General features: G+C 38.6%; 1 protein-coding gene across 1 annotated transcript in view; it reads left to right on the plus strand.

Annotated features, from left to right (window-relative positions):
- Positions 1-12237: 12237 nt before the first annotated feature.
- Positions 12238-19747, plus strand: part of LOC128700627 (uncharacterized) — a 34945-nt gene continuing 27435 nt past the window's right edge. Inside the window, exon 1 of the mRNA XM_070096977.1 lies at positions 12238-13969. Within this exon, the coding sequence (XP_069953078.1) occupies positions 12302-13969 (1668 nt within the window). The 5' untranslated portion in view covers positions 12238-12301. The remainder of the gene's footprint in view (positions 13970-19747) is intronic.

Raw genomic sequence — 19747 nt, forward strand, 5'->3', positions numbered from 1 at the left:
ATGGTGTGTATGTATTTTGCGTGTTTCATAATTATTTCTCTTGCGCTTGATATAATTCTTGGTAATCTTGTCCAGTGCCTGTATTATTGTGGTTTTTAATAATTTATACTACCTTGTAATTATGATGTTATGTAGTCCAAGTATAAGGATACATGTTTGATGATATTTCATTTCTTTATGTATTAATGTTTAAGGCTTACTTTTTGTTATAATGTTATACGTACGGTTGTATGCTTTTATATAATATTTCATCATGTATGGTTTAGGGAAATACGGGTTGGCTTAGGTGTAAATATCGGGTATGTGCTGCAGCGTACTTTATAAGGAGTATTATGTTCATGTATTATGTTTTGTATACCCGTTTAATGAAGGATGGAGTTTTATATATTTAATATGTTGCTATATGACGTTTTAAATAAAATGTAAAAAAAAAAAAAAAAAAAAAAAGCATAAACAAACCTAATACGCAAACACTTAGTACATGATCACCATCAACTGAAAACATATCTTGTACACACACTTAATCTAAGACAACCACCAACAACAATCACCCATGTTCACTTACCTAAAAATTCACCAATATCACAGAAAACACTCATTTTTATAAACATTTCACACACAAAAAAATCATATTTGACATTATCTAAGCGCACTCACCTCAATACCACCAACACACGATGTCACACCTCACAGGACCGACGAGCTCACCTCCAGTGACGTCACACTCCCATTGTGTTACTTGGTTGGTAACATCACACCCAACCCACCTTGTTTCAACCTGTTGTACCCTACATTATCTAAGAACACTATATCCAAGACGTTTACCAGATTTTATGACCCCACCACCAAGATCACAGAAAACACACATTTTTATAATTATTCACACAAAAATCACGATCACCAATTCCATATCATGTTTACCGTCATCTATCAACACTCATCACCAAGATCACCAAAAATCTAAGATCATGCATCTCAAAACTACTATGATCACTGAAAACACAATGAGTGTCAGGGGCCCAAGACTGTTCAACTGCCTCCCAGCATACATAAGGGGGATTACCAACAGACCCCTGGCTGTCTTCAAGTAGGCACTAGACAAGCACCTAAAGTCGGTACCTGACCAGCCGGGCTGGATTGGGTGCAGTCAGCAGTAACAGCCTGGTTGATCAGGCTCTGATCCACCAGGAGGCCTGGTCACAGACCGGGCAGCAGGGGCGTTGGCCCCCGGAACTCTCTCCATGTAATATATATATATATATATATATATATATATATATATATATATATATATATATATATATATATATATATATATATATATATATATATATATATACTATATAATATATATATATATATAATATATATATATATATATATATATATATATATATATATATATATATATATATATATATATATATATATATATATATATATATATATATATATATATATATATATATATATATATATATATGGTTTAGAAAGACACGTAAGCAAACACTATAACATATTTATTAGAAAACATATTTATTATGTTTATTAGAAAACATATTTATTAGAAAACGTTTTGTAATGTTATTAAGTTTGGTAGCTGAGGCACCGTATGCTGTAAGAACTTTTGTAATGTTATTAAGTTTGGTAGCTGAGGCAACGTATGCTGTAAGAACTTTTGTAATGTTATTAAGTTTGGTAGCTGAGGCAACGTATGCTGTAGGAACTTTTGTAATGTTATTAAGTTTGGTAGCTGAGGCAACGTATGCTGTAAGAACTTTTGTAATGTTATTAAGTTTGGTAGCTGAGGCAACGTATGCTGTAAGAACTTTTGCACTTGTTGATGCTTTATATGCTTATGCAATTTTGTGTAATGCTTAATTTTGTTATAGGGAAATGTTTTAGGATAATTAATAGACTTTGTTCTTAAGTTAAATCTCATAATCAGTTGCATGTATATAGTAAAGTTACGTAAATTTATGTTTGATCACTGCTGTGATCAATATGTGTGTGAATGATGTGTGTGTTTTTATAAATGATTTTCATGGGGGGGCCGCCCCCCTCCAACAGTTTTGTGTGTATGTGTCAGATATATTATCATTTTGTATAATGTGTGTCAGTACATGGTGTGTATGTATTTTGCGTGTTTCATAATTATTTCTCTTGCGCTTGATATAATTCTTGGTAATCTTGTCCAGTGCCTGTATTATTGTGGTTTTTAATAATTTATACTACCTCGGGGGTTGGAGGGCAGGAACGAGGGATTGATAGAGAAGAACCGAAACCTATGAAAGGAGGACCAAGTAAGCCTCAGCGGCATAGAGGTAAGCCGCCATTCTTGTAAAATTCAGGTGTGTAACTTTCAATGTAAACGGTCTTAAAACCGAGGTCAAGAGGGTATGGTTAGAGTGGGTTTTGAGGAGATTTAGTATTGATGTCTGTTTTTTGCAGGAACATAACCATAGGTTAGGATGTGAGCTGTTGTTGAAAGGTTATAGGTTGTTTACATGTGATGCTTTGAGGTTGAAAGGAGGTGTGGCTGTGGCGGTAAAGGAGACCAGTCCTTTGCGTATCCTGGGTTGGGAGGAGGGGGGGGTGGGAGGGTTGTCAGGGTGGATGGGTTTTGGGGGGACAGGAGGGTTAGTTTTGTAGGTGTGTACATGCCAGCAACTAGTAACGCTAGGGTGAAGGTGGATTTTGTGCGCGAGGTTCTGGTATATCACTTGCGAGGTTTACCTGCTTTTACGGTGATTGGTGGGGATTGGAATTGTGTCATTAGGAATGGTGATGTGGTTCCGAGGGGGGCGGGTTGTGTTTTGGGGGTTCTGCGGGATGTTTTGTGAGATGTTGGAGTGGTAGATGTGGTGGGAAGTAGGGGATATGGAGTGGAGCACACTTTTATTCGTAGGGGATATGAGGCACGGTTAGATAGGATTTATGTTAGGCAGGGCATAGGTGTGGAGAGGGTGAGGACTATCGATGTGGGTTTTTCTGATCATCGTGCTGTTATAGCAGATTTGAGGGTTGATGGCATAGTGAAAGTTTATGCAGGATACTGGAAATTAAATGTGAGGCTACTTAGGGGCGAGGGTGACCCTACAGGGTTTGAAGATTGGTGGAAATCCTTTTGGGAGACTAGGAATATGGAAATGGATTTGCTGGATTGGTGGGAAATGAGGGCTAAAGTTGAAATCGCGAAATTTTTTAAAGTACGGGGTAAGGAGATGGCGAGGTGGTGCTATGGACTACAAAATTATCTTGAGGGTCAGTTAAATGACTGTTATGCAGAGGAACGGGTGGGGCGGAGTGAGGACATGGAACGTTTGCGAAATAGGTTGGCGGAAATTCACAATGAAAAATTTGAGGCAATTCGAGTTAGGGCAGGGTTGGAGGATGTTTTAAGGGGGGATAGGCCATCGGGTTTTGTATTAAGGAGGTCTAAGGAACGGCAGGCGAAGACCACCTTGGCGTATATTGAGGCAGGTACAGGGGGGGGGTGGCTTTGAGGAGGGTTAAGGCCTATCCACCACGGAAAATATTAGTTTGTATGCAGATTTTTGGTTTAGGGAGAAGTGGAGGAGGGTTGGCGGGGGAGTGGGTGAGAGACGGTTTGGGGATGAAGGGTTTAATAGGGTATTAAGTGAGCAGGACAGTGACAGAATCGAGGGTAGTATTACCGTAGAGGAGGTAGAGGAGGCAGTTTTTGGGATGTGCCAGGGTAAAACCCCAGGCATAGACGGAATACCAAACGATTTTTATAGGTATCATTGGGGGAGTGTACGGCATTGTCTGGTGGGGGTTTTGAGTTGTATGTTAAGTAGTGGAAGGATGGGGAAATCACAAAGAACGGGTGTCACGGTTTTAGTGCCCAAAAAGAAGGAATGCCGAGTTTTGAATGATTACCGTGCGATTACGTTAATGTGCTCGGATTACAAGATTTTTGCTAAGGTTTTGGGCAACAGAATGAGGAAAGTGTTGGGTTTAGTGTTACACAGGGGACAGTTGGGAATTCCGGGAAGAAGGATGAGGGATGGACATGGTTTGATTAGGGATTTTCTAGAGAGATGTACGGGAGGGGGAATACTAGGATTAGATTGGGTGAATGCTTATGATTGCGTGGACAGAGTTTTCTTAGGGGTTTGCTTAGAGAGGTTGGGGTTTCGGGAGGGGTTAGTGAGGTGGGTGAACACTCTGTATGATGGGGCAGAGGTGAGGGTACAGGTCAATGGGAGGTTGGGTGAAAGTGTACCAATGGAGAGAGGTTTGAGGCAGGGCTGTCCGATGTCACAGCTGCTCTTTGCGTGTGTGCAGAATCCTTTTTATGAGTCTGTTGAGAGGGTAATGAACAATCAGGAGATGGAAGGGGGGTGCAAAGGGGGCATCGTTGGGTATGTGGATGATACTACTGTTTTGCTAAGGGGTAAGGAGGAGTTAAAGAGGGTGGGTAGAGTGATTCAGATGTTTGGTATGAAGACCGGAATGAGAGTTAATACGGTGAAATCAAGGTTACTAGAGGTCGGTAATTGGATAGGGGGGGGCTTGGGGATGGGGTTCGGATGGACAGTGGTTGACAGAATCAAGGTATGTGGGATATGGTATTTGGCGGAAGAGCAGGCATGCAGAAGAGTAAATTCGGAGTCTGTCATGGGTAAGGTTTTAAGTAGACTAGGAGGTTTAAGTGCGAGGGACTTAGCTTTACATCAGAGGGTAGTGGTGGTAAATTCACTTGTCTATAGCAAGGTATGGGGGGTGGCAGAGGTTTTTCCCTTAGAGGTACGAGATATTGTGGAAATGCAAAGGAGGGTGCTGAAGTTTGTGTGGGGATTTGGGAGGGCATGGTTAAGTAAGGAGGTAGTTATGACGGATGTTCGGAGAGGGGGTTTAGGTTTGTTGCCTTTAGGACTGAGAGTAATGGCTGTATATATCAAGTGGAGGTATATGAGGGAAGGGGGTGTGAGGGGCGCTAAAGTAGGAAGAGTTATGGAGGAGGCACGTAAATGGTGGAGTGGGAAGGACTTGAGGGTTTGTGAAGATATGTTGAGATTTTTATTGACAGTGCAACAGGTGGATAAAATCAAAGTGAAACGGTTGGTGAGGGTAGTGAAAGGTCAAGGAATTATGCAAGGGGTAGCCGTGTATCCAACGTATGATTGGGGGGTTATTTGGAAAGATTTTCGTAAGCTTCGGATACCGGCTAGAGTAAGAGAATTAGTATATAGGTTTATCATGGGGATTCTGGCTTCCAAGGAGGTGTTACGTAGTATGGGGTTTGTGGAAGAGGCTTGTTGTCAGTTTTGTGGTGATGTTGAAACGGCGTTTCATGTGGTCTTCTTTTGTACCTCCTTGGAGGGGGTGAGATCATGGATGGGTGGGGTTATCAAACTGTTGGGGGGGGGTCGTTTGCCGCTTTTAAGGGCTTTACTACTAGATGTAAGGGGAGTGCCTAGGGATGTTGGAAGGGCTATAATGTATATCATAGTGGATTATCTGGACATTTCATGGGGAATGAGGGGATTAAGGGGTGATATGAGGATAAAAGCATTGGCGGCTAGATTCTATAGGACGAAGTGTAGGAATAGGCTGGTTTATGGGGCGTCCTGGGAAAAAAGTTTCCCGGAAGGTTATAGGAACCTCACTGTGGGTTCCCTTAGGCGGGGTCCCTGAGGATGGACAAAGGAGTGGTCTCCTTATGGGGGGATGTAAAGGGGGGGGTTGTTTTTTGGTTTTCTCTGGAACTGATGTAGTGTGTAAGAGGAAGGTAGTGAGAATTAGGTATGGATGGTACGCCATGTTTCACGAGAATGTTTGTCATAGTGAGATATAAGTGTGGTTTCCAGGGTTACATTTCTAAGCCTGATGGTTATGTTCACTGGGTTTAAAATTTCCTTGAAAGCCAGGATACCGAGCCCTTAGGATCTCGTTTTTAAGTAATTAGATTGGCACGTTGGTATCAACACAAAATTTTCTGAGATACGTGTCAGTTCTTTTGGGACTGGCAAATTACAGCAGCCTTATCCTTATTACTACTCTAGTCTTATGTTAACTTTTATTGTCAGATGAAGGTTCTATGTGAAAAAATTTAAGTGTATGTATAGGTTTTGGGTCTTATCATGTTTTTATGGTGTTAAACCAACAGTCTTCTGGACAAGATTTTCGGGTTATATACATATGTGGGAGGTATAATTATGTATAGGGTTTGGTTATAAAGCCTTTAATGTGCCGAGGTTTGTTATAAATACTTGTTTTGGATTCTTTTATTATTGTATTTTACATGCATGTTGTTCTGTTTTCTGTATCAGCTTTATTGTATTAGAGGGTTAACATGTTAATAATAGTAAAATACTGTTTCTCTATGATTGTTGTGAAAGGAATCATATGTTCCTTCCTGGTTCCTATTGGTTAGGATCTAATGTACCATTACTTAACCAATAATCTGTACCCTGTCATAGCGGGTATGTTAGGGTTTTGTTTTGTTTTGTATTGGTTATGGTAGTTTTGGTTAATCTTGTGATGTTGTACATTTGTATGATGTTTTTGTTGTAATAGGACATGTCAGGTATTCATTTTATATTGTTAAACTATGTAAAGTTTCTTTTTGGTGTGTTTTCTTTGGGTACAATGGCCGGCGGCAACTATTAATGACTGATAAACTTTAGTGAGGATTGTCTTAGCGTGTATTGTTTTGCTATAACAAGATGTTATAATACTTATTCCCGCAAGGAATAACCTGGTACTAGTAGAACAAAAGAATGTTTTGTATTCCTGTACTTTATTATGCATCCTTTGTACTTTTGTAAGGTTTCTAATAAAAATAAAAAAAAAAAAAAAAAAAAAATTACTCACAGGTGTGGGTGAGTGTCGGTTGTGTAAATTATAGACAGCGTTGTAATGTCATGATGCCTCATTGTAGTAACTCAGTAGACTGAGTACTGGAACCATTATTTATAGTTCGTGTTTGGTTTCTTTGTTATATATGTACCTGTTTATGTACAATGTCTGCATGAAGGTCTTAATACCATAAAAAAGTGAAATATTAATGCATATTGTAGGTTTAGCGCTTCTTTGTTTATAATAATAAAGCATATTGTAAGTATTTTGGTTGATGTAATGTGTAATCTTGTATTTAACATAGGTGCAAAGGGATATAATGTATAGAGGATGAGGGACAGTTTGTGTCAGCACAAAGTTAAACGTCCAGTGTATTTCGGCAATGAAAATTTTATAATTTCTGTGGAAGAACTGATACTGTGTTCTTTTTTATTTATTTAATGTATTGTAATGTTTCAAATAAAATATAAAAAAAAAAAATTGTTGCCTATGTGTCTTATCTACCAACCTGTCGGTATTGTATACCATTTGATAATCATAATTAATAATAATTTTCATTTCTACAAGTGCATGTACAAAGTATACAGACATAGCTGACATCAATAACATACTACTATATAGAAAGCCACTTGTTATGCTGAGTATTTTGGGCATAGTAGGTTAGTTTTATCACCAGGATGCGACCCACACCAGTCGACTAACACCCAGGTACCTATTTTACTGCTAGGTGAACCTAGTGTCTTTCAAGGAATAGCTGCCGCTATTTCCACGGTTATTGGTGATGTTTATTGTGTATCCCAATTAAATATTCCATTTTGTGGGGTTACCATGATATATAGGTAACTCTACAAGCATAGCAAGAAGTATGAAAAAGACAATGTGCAACACTTGGACGTCTTTATTGCAGATACGTTTCATCAGTGCAACAAGCTTCTTCGGTCGAATACGCCTTGTTGCAAAAGTGAAATAGTATTCTGGCAGTAAACATACCCAAGTGCTGCATGTGTCTTATTCATCAATTTGTCAGTATTCTATACCATCAGTAAAGCAGTTAGTTTAATATGTTTATTATGCACCCCATACCCATCCAGTGGGCGGTACATAATGTACAGAGGTACATAATGGGTCCAGGGACTGGGCCTCAAAGTTTTGATAGCTGAGCAAGTTACAGAGGTAATGAATTCACAATTTACAAAGGTAATGAACTCCAGGTAGGTCTAGTCACAATCATGACAAGTTACAAAGGTATTTACAGATTACAGAGGTACACTATGGGTCCAGGGACCGGGCTCCAAAGTTTTGATGGCTGAACTAGGTACACGGTAATGAACTCACAAGTTACAAAGGTAATGAACTCACAAGTTACAAAGGTAATGAATACTGTAAGAATGGTTACTTACGTGTATACATGGCTGCAATCATGAACAAATTTTAGAGTAATGAGCAATTCACACTTCCACACCCGGTCACAACTGTAGTGAGTTATTGGTGCAAATGTTGATTGCTGAGTCTCTCTCTCTCACACACACACACATACAAATTCATACACACACACACATAATCACACACACACACACACACACACACACATACACAAACTCATACACACACACGCACACACATTCATACACACACACACACACACTCATACACACACACTCATACTCACACACACACACACACACATACACACACACACACACACACACACACACTCATACACATACACACAAACACACACACACACACACACACACACACACACACACACACACACACACACACACACACACACACACACACACACACATGCCCATATGTGGTAATGCTTTATTTACAGCTAGCAAAGTCAGGGTATTTCTCCAGAATGGTCTGTAATATACCACTGTGGATAAAATACTTAGCCATTTCTTGAACACTTCTGAGTGAGTTGTTTCTAAATTCATTAATTTTATCGCACTCCAGTACATAATGACGCAGGGTGTGACAATAGTCCATCTGGCAAAGTTTACATTTCGTTTGGTCTACATCTGGTGGTGGTGATTTAACCTGCCAAAGATACTTGTAACCCAGCCGGAGCCGGGCAGTAGTAACATCCAAGAGTCTGCTTATTTTGTTGGATGCACCATAGACATGTGGCTCCTCCTGCATGATAGAATGATGATAGATGGACTCACTGGTGTCAATCTCCCTGAGCCTTAAGTCCATAAAATTCAGCTGAAGTTCTTTTCGTATTATTGTTCTCAAACTACTACCTGACAAGCCAAGATTGTAATCTACTCCCTCTGTGAAAGCATACAGCTTAGCCAATTTATCAGTTCTATCATGCATCTGAAGACCAATGTGAGATGGAATCCACAGCATGTGCACTCTGACTCCACTGTCCACAATCCTACCATACCTGTGTCTGGCTTCTGACACAAGCATGCCACAATTTATGCTTAATGAGTTGAGAGCATTTATGGATGACAGAGAATCAGTTACAATTAAACTGTCAATCTTTGATACATAGATGCATTTCAGTGCAAGGAGTATGGCAAACAGTTCTGTCTGAAGGGTAGAGGCCCAATTATTGATGCGTGCTCCAATTTCTTTAAGAGAGCCATCACTCTGTACGACAACAGCAGCACTACCAGCTGCACCAGTGGATTGGTGAACAGAACCATCAACGTAAATAATTTGCGAGAGTGTGTGCTGTGTGACTAAGTTATCAGTACAGCTTAAGGCCTCATGTTTGGCTTCAAGGCGAAGTTTTGGTTGTGATTTAAGAAGTAGTTTGGGGGGAAATGGAGGAATGGTAGTTTGGAATGGGGTAATATTCCATGGAGCGGAGAAGTGCCGCTGTTGCCTTACTTGACATAGATCATGTATCTGATTCATGCGGAGGTCGGTTTTTTCGATTCTGTTTAGCAAAATAAAAGCCTACAGAGACCACAAAATATTTTCATATTTATGCATGTAAATAAATTGTCCTTGGAGCTAGGAAGCCTGGGACTAGTGAAGACTTTTATCTCAGTGCAACATAAAAACAGGTTGCTGATAAGAATGCTGTTGGTTAGTATCATATTGTTGTGATAAGCTCATTATTTTTATCAACCCAACCTAGGTTACCTAGTTGATTAAAAAAATATTACGCTAAAGTAAATAAATTCACTTAGCATGATATTTAGAATGTTAAATATTTATATCAAGACAGCAAATTAATTTTCGTATCTACATATATATTTATTAAATAGTATATATGTAAAAGAACTACATGAATTTATAGATTGCCTGTTGAGACCCCGCGTCTCGCCCAGGGGAATGCCTTTTGGAGGAAAGGAGTGAAACTCCCTGGTACTGGTACAGTATTAGAGGAATGGTGGAGAGGGAAAGAGTGAAACTCTATGTAAATAATAAAAAGATGAAAGAAATATCTTTTATTTGTTTTGACGTTTTCCGTTTTAAATCACGTTTTAATTGCAATAGAAAAAATGTAACTGATTTATTTATTTTTTTCTTTAATTTCATTTAACGTGCTTTGCATTATGCATAATAAACAAACAGATATAACGAAAGTGTTTAAATTTATATAAATTAAAAATATCTTCCAACAAAATTTGCAGTGAGTGTTACAGACTCACCATAATGACTAACCATGATGACTTACCATAATTACTTACCATGATGACTCACCATAATTACTAACCATGATGATTCACCATGATGACTAACCGTGAAGACTAACCGTGTTGACTCACCTAGGTGAGTGGTGAGTTACAACAGGCTTCGATTCTCCCTCCATCTCTCATACCCTAGCAGGCTTCACTAAGCCAAGGTGCTTCAGGTATGTGGATGGCACCCTGTGCTTGTTGCCGACCTCTGTGGATTTGAATACGTTTTTGCAAAGATTTATCTCACTTGTTCCATCTATCAAATTCAAAAAGGAAAAAGAAGTTGACTACAAACTCCTCTTCCTAGATGTTTTGATCCACCGGTTAGATACAGATTTCAAGTTTACAGTATATAGGAAGGCCACTAATGTTTATTCCTACATCCATTACTATTCAGACCCTGAAACAAGAGTAAAAAGGAGTCTCACAATGTTTTTGAGAGCTTTTCGAGTTTGCAGCCCAGAGTTTCTAGATGAAAGTTACGAAAATCTTTCATATTGTAATGAAATAGCTATACCTTAATTAAGGAGTTCATAGAAAACCCTTTGATAACAGCTAGGAAGACTTATTACAGATATGAACCTAGGATAACCTGTCAGGTTAAGAATGCGTTAGTTCTCCCATTCAATGAGAATTTATATGTTCTGCAGAACGCCGTTAAAAAGAATTTAACATGCAAGTAGTCTTCAAGAATTCAAGGACGGTTAAAAGCATGTTGATCAAGAATTCCCCCCGGAACCTGTGTAGGCTGGGTGCAAAAGCTGTAACTTATCTTATATTGGACAAACTTTTAAACTCCCTGATGTTAGGTTAGCACAACACCTGATACTCGATTCAAACAGCACAGAAATCTAATGTAATATTTAACCACAGGCGGACTTGCAGTAACCCAGCAAAATGATGGGAAGCCAGAATTTTAGTTCTCAGTTCATCTTGGCTGAAAAGAAATATCTTAGATTTGGCAATTATAAAACATGATTAGAATGTATTATCTTATCTGTGTTGCCCATTTTTTTTAAAAAAATAAACTAGATTCTGTTAAGAGATAAGATAAGATTTCGTTCGGATTTTTAACCCCGGAGGGTTAGCCACCCAGGATAACCCAAGAAAGTCAGTGCGTCATCGAGGACTGTCTAACTTATTTCCATTGGGGTCCTTAATCTTGTTCCCCAGGATGCGACCCACACCAGTCGACTAACACCCAGGTACCTATTTGCTGCTAGGTGAACAGGACAACAAGTGTAAGGAAACGTGTCGAAATGTTTCCACCCGCCGGGAATCGAACCCGGGCCCTCCGTGTGTGAAGCGGGAGCTTTAGCCACCAGGCCACCGGGCCACGCCAGGCCACCGGGGTTTTGCTGTGTAACAGTGACATGAAGTACCTTCCTTCTTAACAGATTGATCAGTGTAATTTTAACCCTTATGTTTGTCATATGTACGAAAGTAAGGACTGCCGTTAATTTAATTTTATTTAGTCTAAAAATTCCGTCTTGCTTCCGGTTTATGCGAATTCACAATTATGAGATATCCCATTTGTGTCAGTAATGCCACATGTGCGGTATACTTTCACCATATATGCTATCCACAAAATTCACAAGAAAGTATTAAGCATTCTTAATATGCAGAATTGTGTGTTGAAGGCCTGATTGCGTTAATACAGCTACCATGTATCTTGGAACGCATCTACTGCATAAAGCGAGCAATAGTATTTGAAGTTTTTTGATGAACATTGCATTTTACAAGAGTGATGAAGAATACGTCAACACTACTGATGGCTCCTATTCATTTTCGCAGAATTCCAAGGTTCACCTGAGAAGACAATGGCACCAACAAATTTGGCTGTCTCAGCTGGTTATGAAAAGACACTGCTGAAGACCAGAGCAAAAGACATTTTCAGCAGACGGCATGAATATGAAGAGGGTCTTGAAATACGAAAACTGGAGATGAATGTGGAACACAAAAATGATAAGGATAAGGTGCAGAAGATGTCTCTTGGACAGAAAACAAATAGGCCAACAAAGGTGATTCTCTTAGTGGGTGCCACAGGTACTGGAAAGACAACTCTCATCAATGCCATGGTGAACTATATATATCGGATTGACTTCACTGACGACTTTAGACTGGTTCTTATTGACGATAAAAATGCCCCTAAGCGCTCCCAGGCAGAGAGTCAGACAGATCTGATCACAGCTTATGCATTCTACCAATTACCAGGAATGCCCTTCGAGTACAATTATGTGCTCATTGATACTCCAGGTTTTGGAGACACCAGAGGCATTCAGCGTGATCGTGATATGATGAAACAGCTAGAAATGTTTCTGAAACAAGATTATGGAATTGATCAGGTTGATGGAGTTGGTTTTGTTACTCCTGCTTCTGCTGCAAGATTGACTCAGACTCAGAGGTATGTCTATGATGGCCTTTCTTCAATGTTTGGTAAAGATATTAAGGATAATATTTATATTATGGCTACATTTGCCGATGCAAAGACTCCTCCTGTGTTAGATGCACTTAAAGAAGCTGAAGTACACTACTCTGGATTTTACAAGTTCAACAACAGTGCACTCTATGCTCGTAACACTGGTGGAGATGGAGGAAGTAGTGATGATTCAGATGATGAAGATTCAGCATACATTTGTAAGTTGTTCTGGGAGATGGGTTACAAAAGCATGACAAATTTCTTTTTAAAGTTAGGAAAAACTTCTCCAGCAAGTCTAACACTTACCAAACAGGTGCTTGAGGAACGAAGTCGCCTACAGTTAGTGGTAATCGGTTTACAGAATCAGATTCATTTAGGCTTGGGAATGCTTTCAAACTTGAATCAAGAGAGAGATATGTTGACCCGTCTTGATGATGATATGAAAGGCAGTGCAAATTATCAGGAAGAAGTTGAAGTTCCCAAGATAACCAAAATTGACTTGAAAGCCAGGGAAAATGTGACTAATTGTATAAAATGTAACATGACTTGCCATTATCCATGTTATATTCCTGATGATGCTAACAAAGCTGGTTGCTGGGCAATGACAGATAACTATTGTAGAGTTTGTCCAGAGAAGTGTTATTGGGACATTCATAAGAACATGGGGTTCAGGTATGAACACACTTGGATAAAGGAAACTCGCACAGTGCAGGAACTTTTGGACCGCTATGAGAAAGCTTCCAAAGGAAAACTTGACAAAGAAGGTGCCATCAAAGCCATAGAAAATGACATAAATCAACATGCACAGATCCTTATTGACATGATAAAGGAAGCCCAGAGTCATGTAGAACGATTAGAGGAAATTGCCCTCAAGCCCAATCCATTGTCAACAAAGGAATACATTGACCTAATGATTGAGTCTGAGAAGATGCAGAAACGACATAACTTCGAGAAGAGAATTGAGCTTCTTGTAAAACTTAAGGAAGAAGTAGCAGTCATCCAGGGAGTGCGTGGAAACTGTAATCAATCTGGTGAATCCCTACTTAAATATTTCCAAGGACATATTATTGATTGAAAAAAAATATAGTTGGTTAAAAGTTAAATAAGGAGTCGGATGTCTTAATGAAGGCGCAAGTGGAATATAATAACCTTCCTATCTGTTATCTTATTGAATGTAATGTAATTTCATATGTTTAAGAAGCTTATGTAGTGTGACGCATGTTATTCATGTATGACAGCTTTTCTTTTTCGGGCCACCCTGGCTTGGTGGGAAACGGCCGATGTGTTATATATATATATATTATATATATATATATATATATATATATATATATATATATATATATATATATATATATATATATATATATATATATATATATATATGTCGTGCCTAATAGGTAAAACTGGTCAATTAGCAAGAACTCATTTAAAATTAAGTCCATTCTAAAGTTTTCTCTTATACGTTTAAAGATATATTTTTTTCATTAATGTTATTGTAAATATTTATAACTTTGTATCAAAATAATCTTAGAAAACTTAGCTAACCTTATTATAACAAGCGAAATTTAATTTAGTCTGATCCAGCTAAATATATTTTAGAGATGTTTATAATTATTTAATAAACAAACACAATGAAATATATATTTTTTCGTTAGCTTCAGAATGATTTTTGGGAAATTATTGCATGCACAAATTTTCGCTTGTCCTATATGGCAAGATTAGCTTTGTTATTTATGCCAAAATCGCAAGTTTTACCTATTCTTCACGACAATGAAATATATTTTTTCGTTAGGTTCAGAATGATTTTTGTGAAATTATTGCACACACACAGATTTACACTTGCCTTATTCGGCAAGAAGAGCGTTGCTATTTAAGCCAAAATCGCAAGTTTTACCTACTCTGCACGACATACACACACACGTACACACACATATAAAACACACTTTTATTATTATTATTTTCGCTTAAGAATCATTATTTAATGTCTCTTTAATTGAATATATTGATTTCTTAACTGTCCAGCCCCTCTTTTGATACGCCTATATATACCTCTCTTTTGACGAATGAGATGTTTCAATCTCTTGTTTATCCATTTGCGATCATTTTTGGTTGATCTAAGTTATGATTTCACAAGAAAAATGAGTGAATGTGTCACTCGATGAGATAGAGAGAAAAAGAAAGAGAGTGAAGAAAAAGAGAGAGATGAGAAGAGATTTTTTAATGCTAATATTACACTATAATGCAGGTACTGCTATAATTTTTTATAGTTTGTCAGTGGGAACGATTAGTAATTACAGAATTTCCCTTGCATGCTTTATATCAGCACTAAGTTTAACACAGGGATGAATATTGCAAGCAGAAATCGGCAACTCGTGTACCAATCATCGCCTCTTGTTATAACAAGGATTGAGTGGATACACGTATGCATTCATATCCACATACTGTTTACTATACACTGCAATACCAGTTTTAAAGGGGTAGACTAGTAAGCCAGTGAAGGCCTCGGTAAAATGACCAGAAGCTCCAGTGGCGGCTCATTACATGACTGAAACCACAGCCTCAGGAACCACTTGTCCTGTTTCCTGACAGACTTTACTTAACCTAACCTATTTACTACTACGAAGAGTTTCCAACGTCTCCATCGGCCCTGATTTGTCTTAGTTTCTGTGTTGTTGAGTCTACATTAGCTAGTATAAATTATTTTATATATCTGATGTATTAGTTATATGCCTTTAAAGGTACAGTCATCCTTATATTTTGCAATCAAATCGAGTTTCAGATTTTAAATATTACTTATTGTAGAGGAATCTTTTCTGTGATTTTATTTGCTTTAGAGTTGCAGTTGAATGTGTTTGAAATAAGTAATTAATCCTGATCTCAACATAATTCATATAATTAAAATAACAAGCCAGTTATGTATCTGAATAATTGTTACGACATAGTACAATTCATTTCTTATTCCTTTGTAAATGACTTTAAGAGTAGTAAATTACATACAGCATGATGTTTCTTAACAATATGAAATTTAAATAAAGCAAGATGGAGTTTTGTTCGTGTAATTAGTCAACCTTTTCTTTATAATGCATTCAAGGAAATATCCAAATTTTTAAGGAAGCTTTGTCGAAGTATAGATATTTTTTAAGTTGTAATGTCTTGGCATTATGGAGTGGTAGGGAAAGAGGTGCTAATGTTATGACCCATGATAATAAGTTCTTAATATAAATGAAAATTTAAGGTGGAATGGGGAAGGAAATATTTAAAAAAAAGGTGAGTTAAGGAAGCAGTAAGCATACCTGGTAAAGTGTGTGGTAGAGTTGTTATTGAAAGAATTAAGAGTAAGACGGAGACAGGATAGCAGATGAACAAGGAAGCTTTAGGAAGGGTAGGGGGTGTGTGGACCAAGTGCTTGCAGTGAAACATATAGGTGAACAGTATTTAGATAAGGGTAAAGAGGTTTTTGTGGCATTTATGGATTTGGAAGAGATGTGTGATAGGGTGGATAGGGGGGCAGTGTGACATGTTGCAAATGTATGGAATAGGAGGTAGGTTATTGAAAGCAGTGAGGAGTCTTTACGAGGATAGTGAAGCTCAGTTTAGAGTATGTAGGCGAGAGGGAGATTATTTCCCAGTAAAAGTAGGCCTTAGACAGGGATGTGTGATATCACTATGGCTGTTCAATATATAGATGGAGTTGTTAGAGGAGTGAATGCTCGGGTGTTGGCAAGAGGTGTAGAGTTAAAACATAAAGAATCTAACACAAAGTGGGAAGCAGTCAGTTACGTCTCGAAGCACTGAAATGGCTGTGTGAGATTTCCAAACTGTACTTTATATATATATATATATATATATATATATATATATATATATATATATATATATATATATATATATATATATATATATCTGAATATATATATATATATATATATATATATATATATATATATATATATATATATATATATATATATTATAGGTAATAGGGTGGTAGACAGCAACCATCCAGGGAGGTACTACCGTCCTACCAAATGAGTGTGAAACACAAGCCTGTAATTGTTTTGCATGATGGCAGGATTGCTGGTATCTTTTTCTGTCTCATAAACATGCAAGGTTGCAGGTATGTCTTGCTACTTCTACATACACTTAGGTCACACTACACATGCATGTACAAGCATATATATACTAATCCCTTTGGGTTTTCTTCTATTTTCTTCCTAGTTCTTGTTCTTGTTTTTTTCTCTAATCTCCATGGGGAGGTGGAACAGAATTCTTCCTCCATAAGCTATTCGTGTCGTAGGAGGCGACTAAAATGTCAGGGGCAATGGGCTAGTAACCCCTTCTGTGTAAACTACTAAAAACAAGGAAAAGAAAAACTAAAAAAATGGGATGTTTGAATGTGTGCGGAAGTAGTGTGGATGATAAGAAAGAAAAGATTGCTAATGTTATGAATGAAAAGAGTTTGGATGTCCTAGCTCTAAGCATAACAAAGCCGAAGGAGGTAGGAGACTTTCGGTGGGGAGAAATAAATGGAATTAAGTCAGGAGTATATGAGAGAGTTAGAGCTAAGGAAGGGGTAGCAATAATGTTAAACGATCAGTTATGGAGAGAGAAGAGGGAATATAAATGTATAAATTCAAGGATTATGTGGATTAAAATAAGGGTCGGATGTAAAAAGTGGGTCATAATAAGTGTGTATGCACCTGGAGAAGAGAGGAGTGTAGAGGAGAGAGAGAGATTTTGGGAGATGTTGAGTGAGTGTGTAGGAACTTTTGGGCCAAGTGAGAGAGTAATTGTGGTAGGACACCTAAATGCTAAAGTAGGAGAAGCATTTAGAGAGGGTGTGGTAGGTAAGTTTGGGGTGCCAGGTGTAAATGAAGAAAGGGGTTCGGTTATAGGTAACACATATTTTAAGAAAAAAGATAAATAAGTATACAAGATATGATATTGGGCGTAATGAGAGTAGTTTGTTGGACTACATATTGGTAGATAAAAGACTGTTGGATAGACTTCAGGATGTACATGTTTATAGAGGGGCCACTGATATATCAGATCACTTTTTAGTTGTAGCCACAGTGAGAGTGAAAGGTAGATGGGATACAAGGGAAATGGAAGCATCAAGGAAGAGAGAGATGAAGATTTATAAACTAAAGGAGGGGACAGTTAGGGTAAGATATAAACAACTGTTGGAGGATAGATGGGACAAAGAACTTTATTCATGAAAGCAAAGAGGAAATTGTGTTTACCTGGAGTTTACCTGGAGAGGGTTTAGGGGATCAACGCCTCCGTGGCCCGTTCTGAGACCAGGCCTCATAGTGGATCAGGGTCTGATCGCCCAGGCTGTTACTGCTGGCCGCACACAAGCTGACGTACGAACCACAGCCCGGTTGGTCAGGTACTGATTTTAGGTGCCTGTCCAGTGCCTTCTTGAAGACAGCCAGGGGTCTATTGGTAATCCTCCTTATGTATGCTGGGAGGCAATTGAACAGTCTTGGGCCCCGGACACTTATTGCGTGTCTCTCAGTGTACTCGTGGCACCCCTGCTTTTCATCGAGGGAATGTTGCATCTCCTGCCGAGTCTTTTGCTTTCATGTGGAGTGATTTTCGTGTGCAAGTTTTGTACCAATCCCTCCAGGACCTTCCAAGTGTATATTATCATGTATCTCTCTCGCCTGTGTTCGAGGGAGTACAGATCAAGGACCTACAACCATTCCCAATAGTTTAGGTGCCTTATCGCACTTATGTGTGCCGTGAAAGTTCATTGTACACTCTCCAGGTCTGCAATGTCTCCAGCCTTGAAGGGGGCAGTTAGTGTACAGCAGTATTCCAGCTTAGAGAGCACAAGCGATTTGAAGAGAATCATCATGGGCTTGGCGTCCCTAGTTTTGAAGGTTCTCATTATCCATCCTATAATTTTCCTAACGGATGAGGTCGATACATTGTTGTGGTCTTTGAAGGCGAGATTCTCTGACATTATCACTCCCAGGTCCTTCACATTACTTTTCTGCTCTATTGTATGGTTAGAATTTGTGGTATACCCTGACACATTTTTAATTTCTTCAAGTTTTCCACTTCTGAGTAGTTGAAATTTCTCCTTGTTGAACTTCATATTGTTTTGAGTGGCCCATTCGAAGATTTGGTTGATGTCCGCTTGCAGTTTCTTCGATGGGGGGTCACTGCCATGGTGATCCAGGTGTCATCCGCAAAGGAAGACAGAGCTATGGCTTACATCTCTGTCTATGTCAGAAATGAGGATAAGGAATAGAATGGGAGTGAGTACTGTGCCTTGTGGGACAGAGCTTTTTAACATGGCTGCCTGGGACTTTACTCTGTTTACTATTGCTCTTTGTGTTCTATTTGTCAGGAAGTTGTTGATTCATCTACTAACTTTTCCCGTTATTCCTTTATCCTGCATTTTGTGTGCTAATACACCATGGTCACACTTGTCGAAAGCTATTGCAAAGTCTGTGTATACTACATCTGTATCTTGTTTATCCTTTACAGCATCCAGGACCTTGTCATAGTGGTCCAGTAGCAGGGACAGGCAGGAGCGACCTGCTCTAAACCCGTATTGCCCTGGGTTGTGTAACTGATGGGTATCTAGTTGGTTGGCTATTTTGTTTCTTAGAACCCTCTCAAAGATTTTTTTGATATGGGATGTTAGTGCTATCGGTCTGTAGTTCTTTGCAATTGCTTTACTGCCACCTTTGTGGAGTGGGCCTATGTCTGTTTTTTTTTTATCGTGTGTGGGATGGCCCCTGTATCCATGCTCCCTCTCCATAAAATGCTGAAGGCACGCGATAGGGACTTCTTGCAGTGCTTGATGAGTACGGAATTCCATGAGTCT

This window comes from Cherax quadricarinatus, chromosome 56, assembly GCF_038502225.1.
Source record: "Cherax quadricarinatus isolate ZL_2023a chromosome 56, ASM3850222v1, whole genome shotgun sequence".
Taxonomy (NCBI): Eukaryota; Metazoa; Arthropoda; class Malacostraca; order Decapoda; family Parastacidae; genus Cherax; species Cherax quadricarinatus.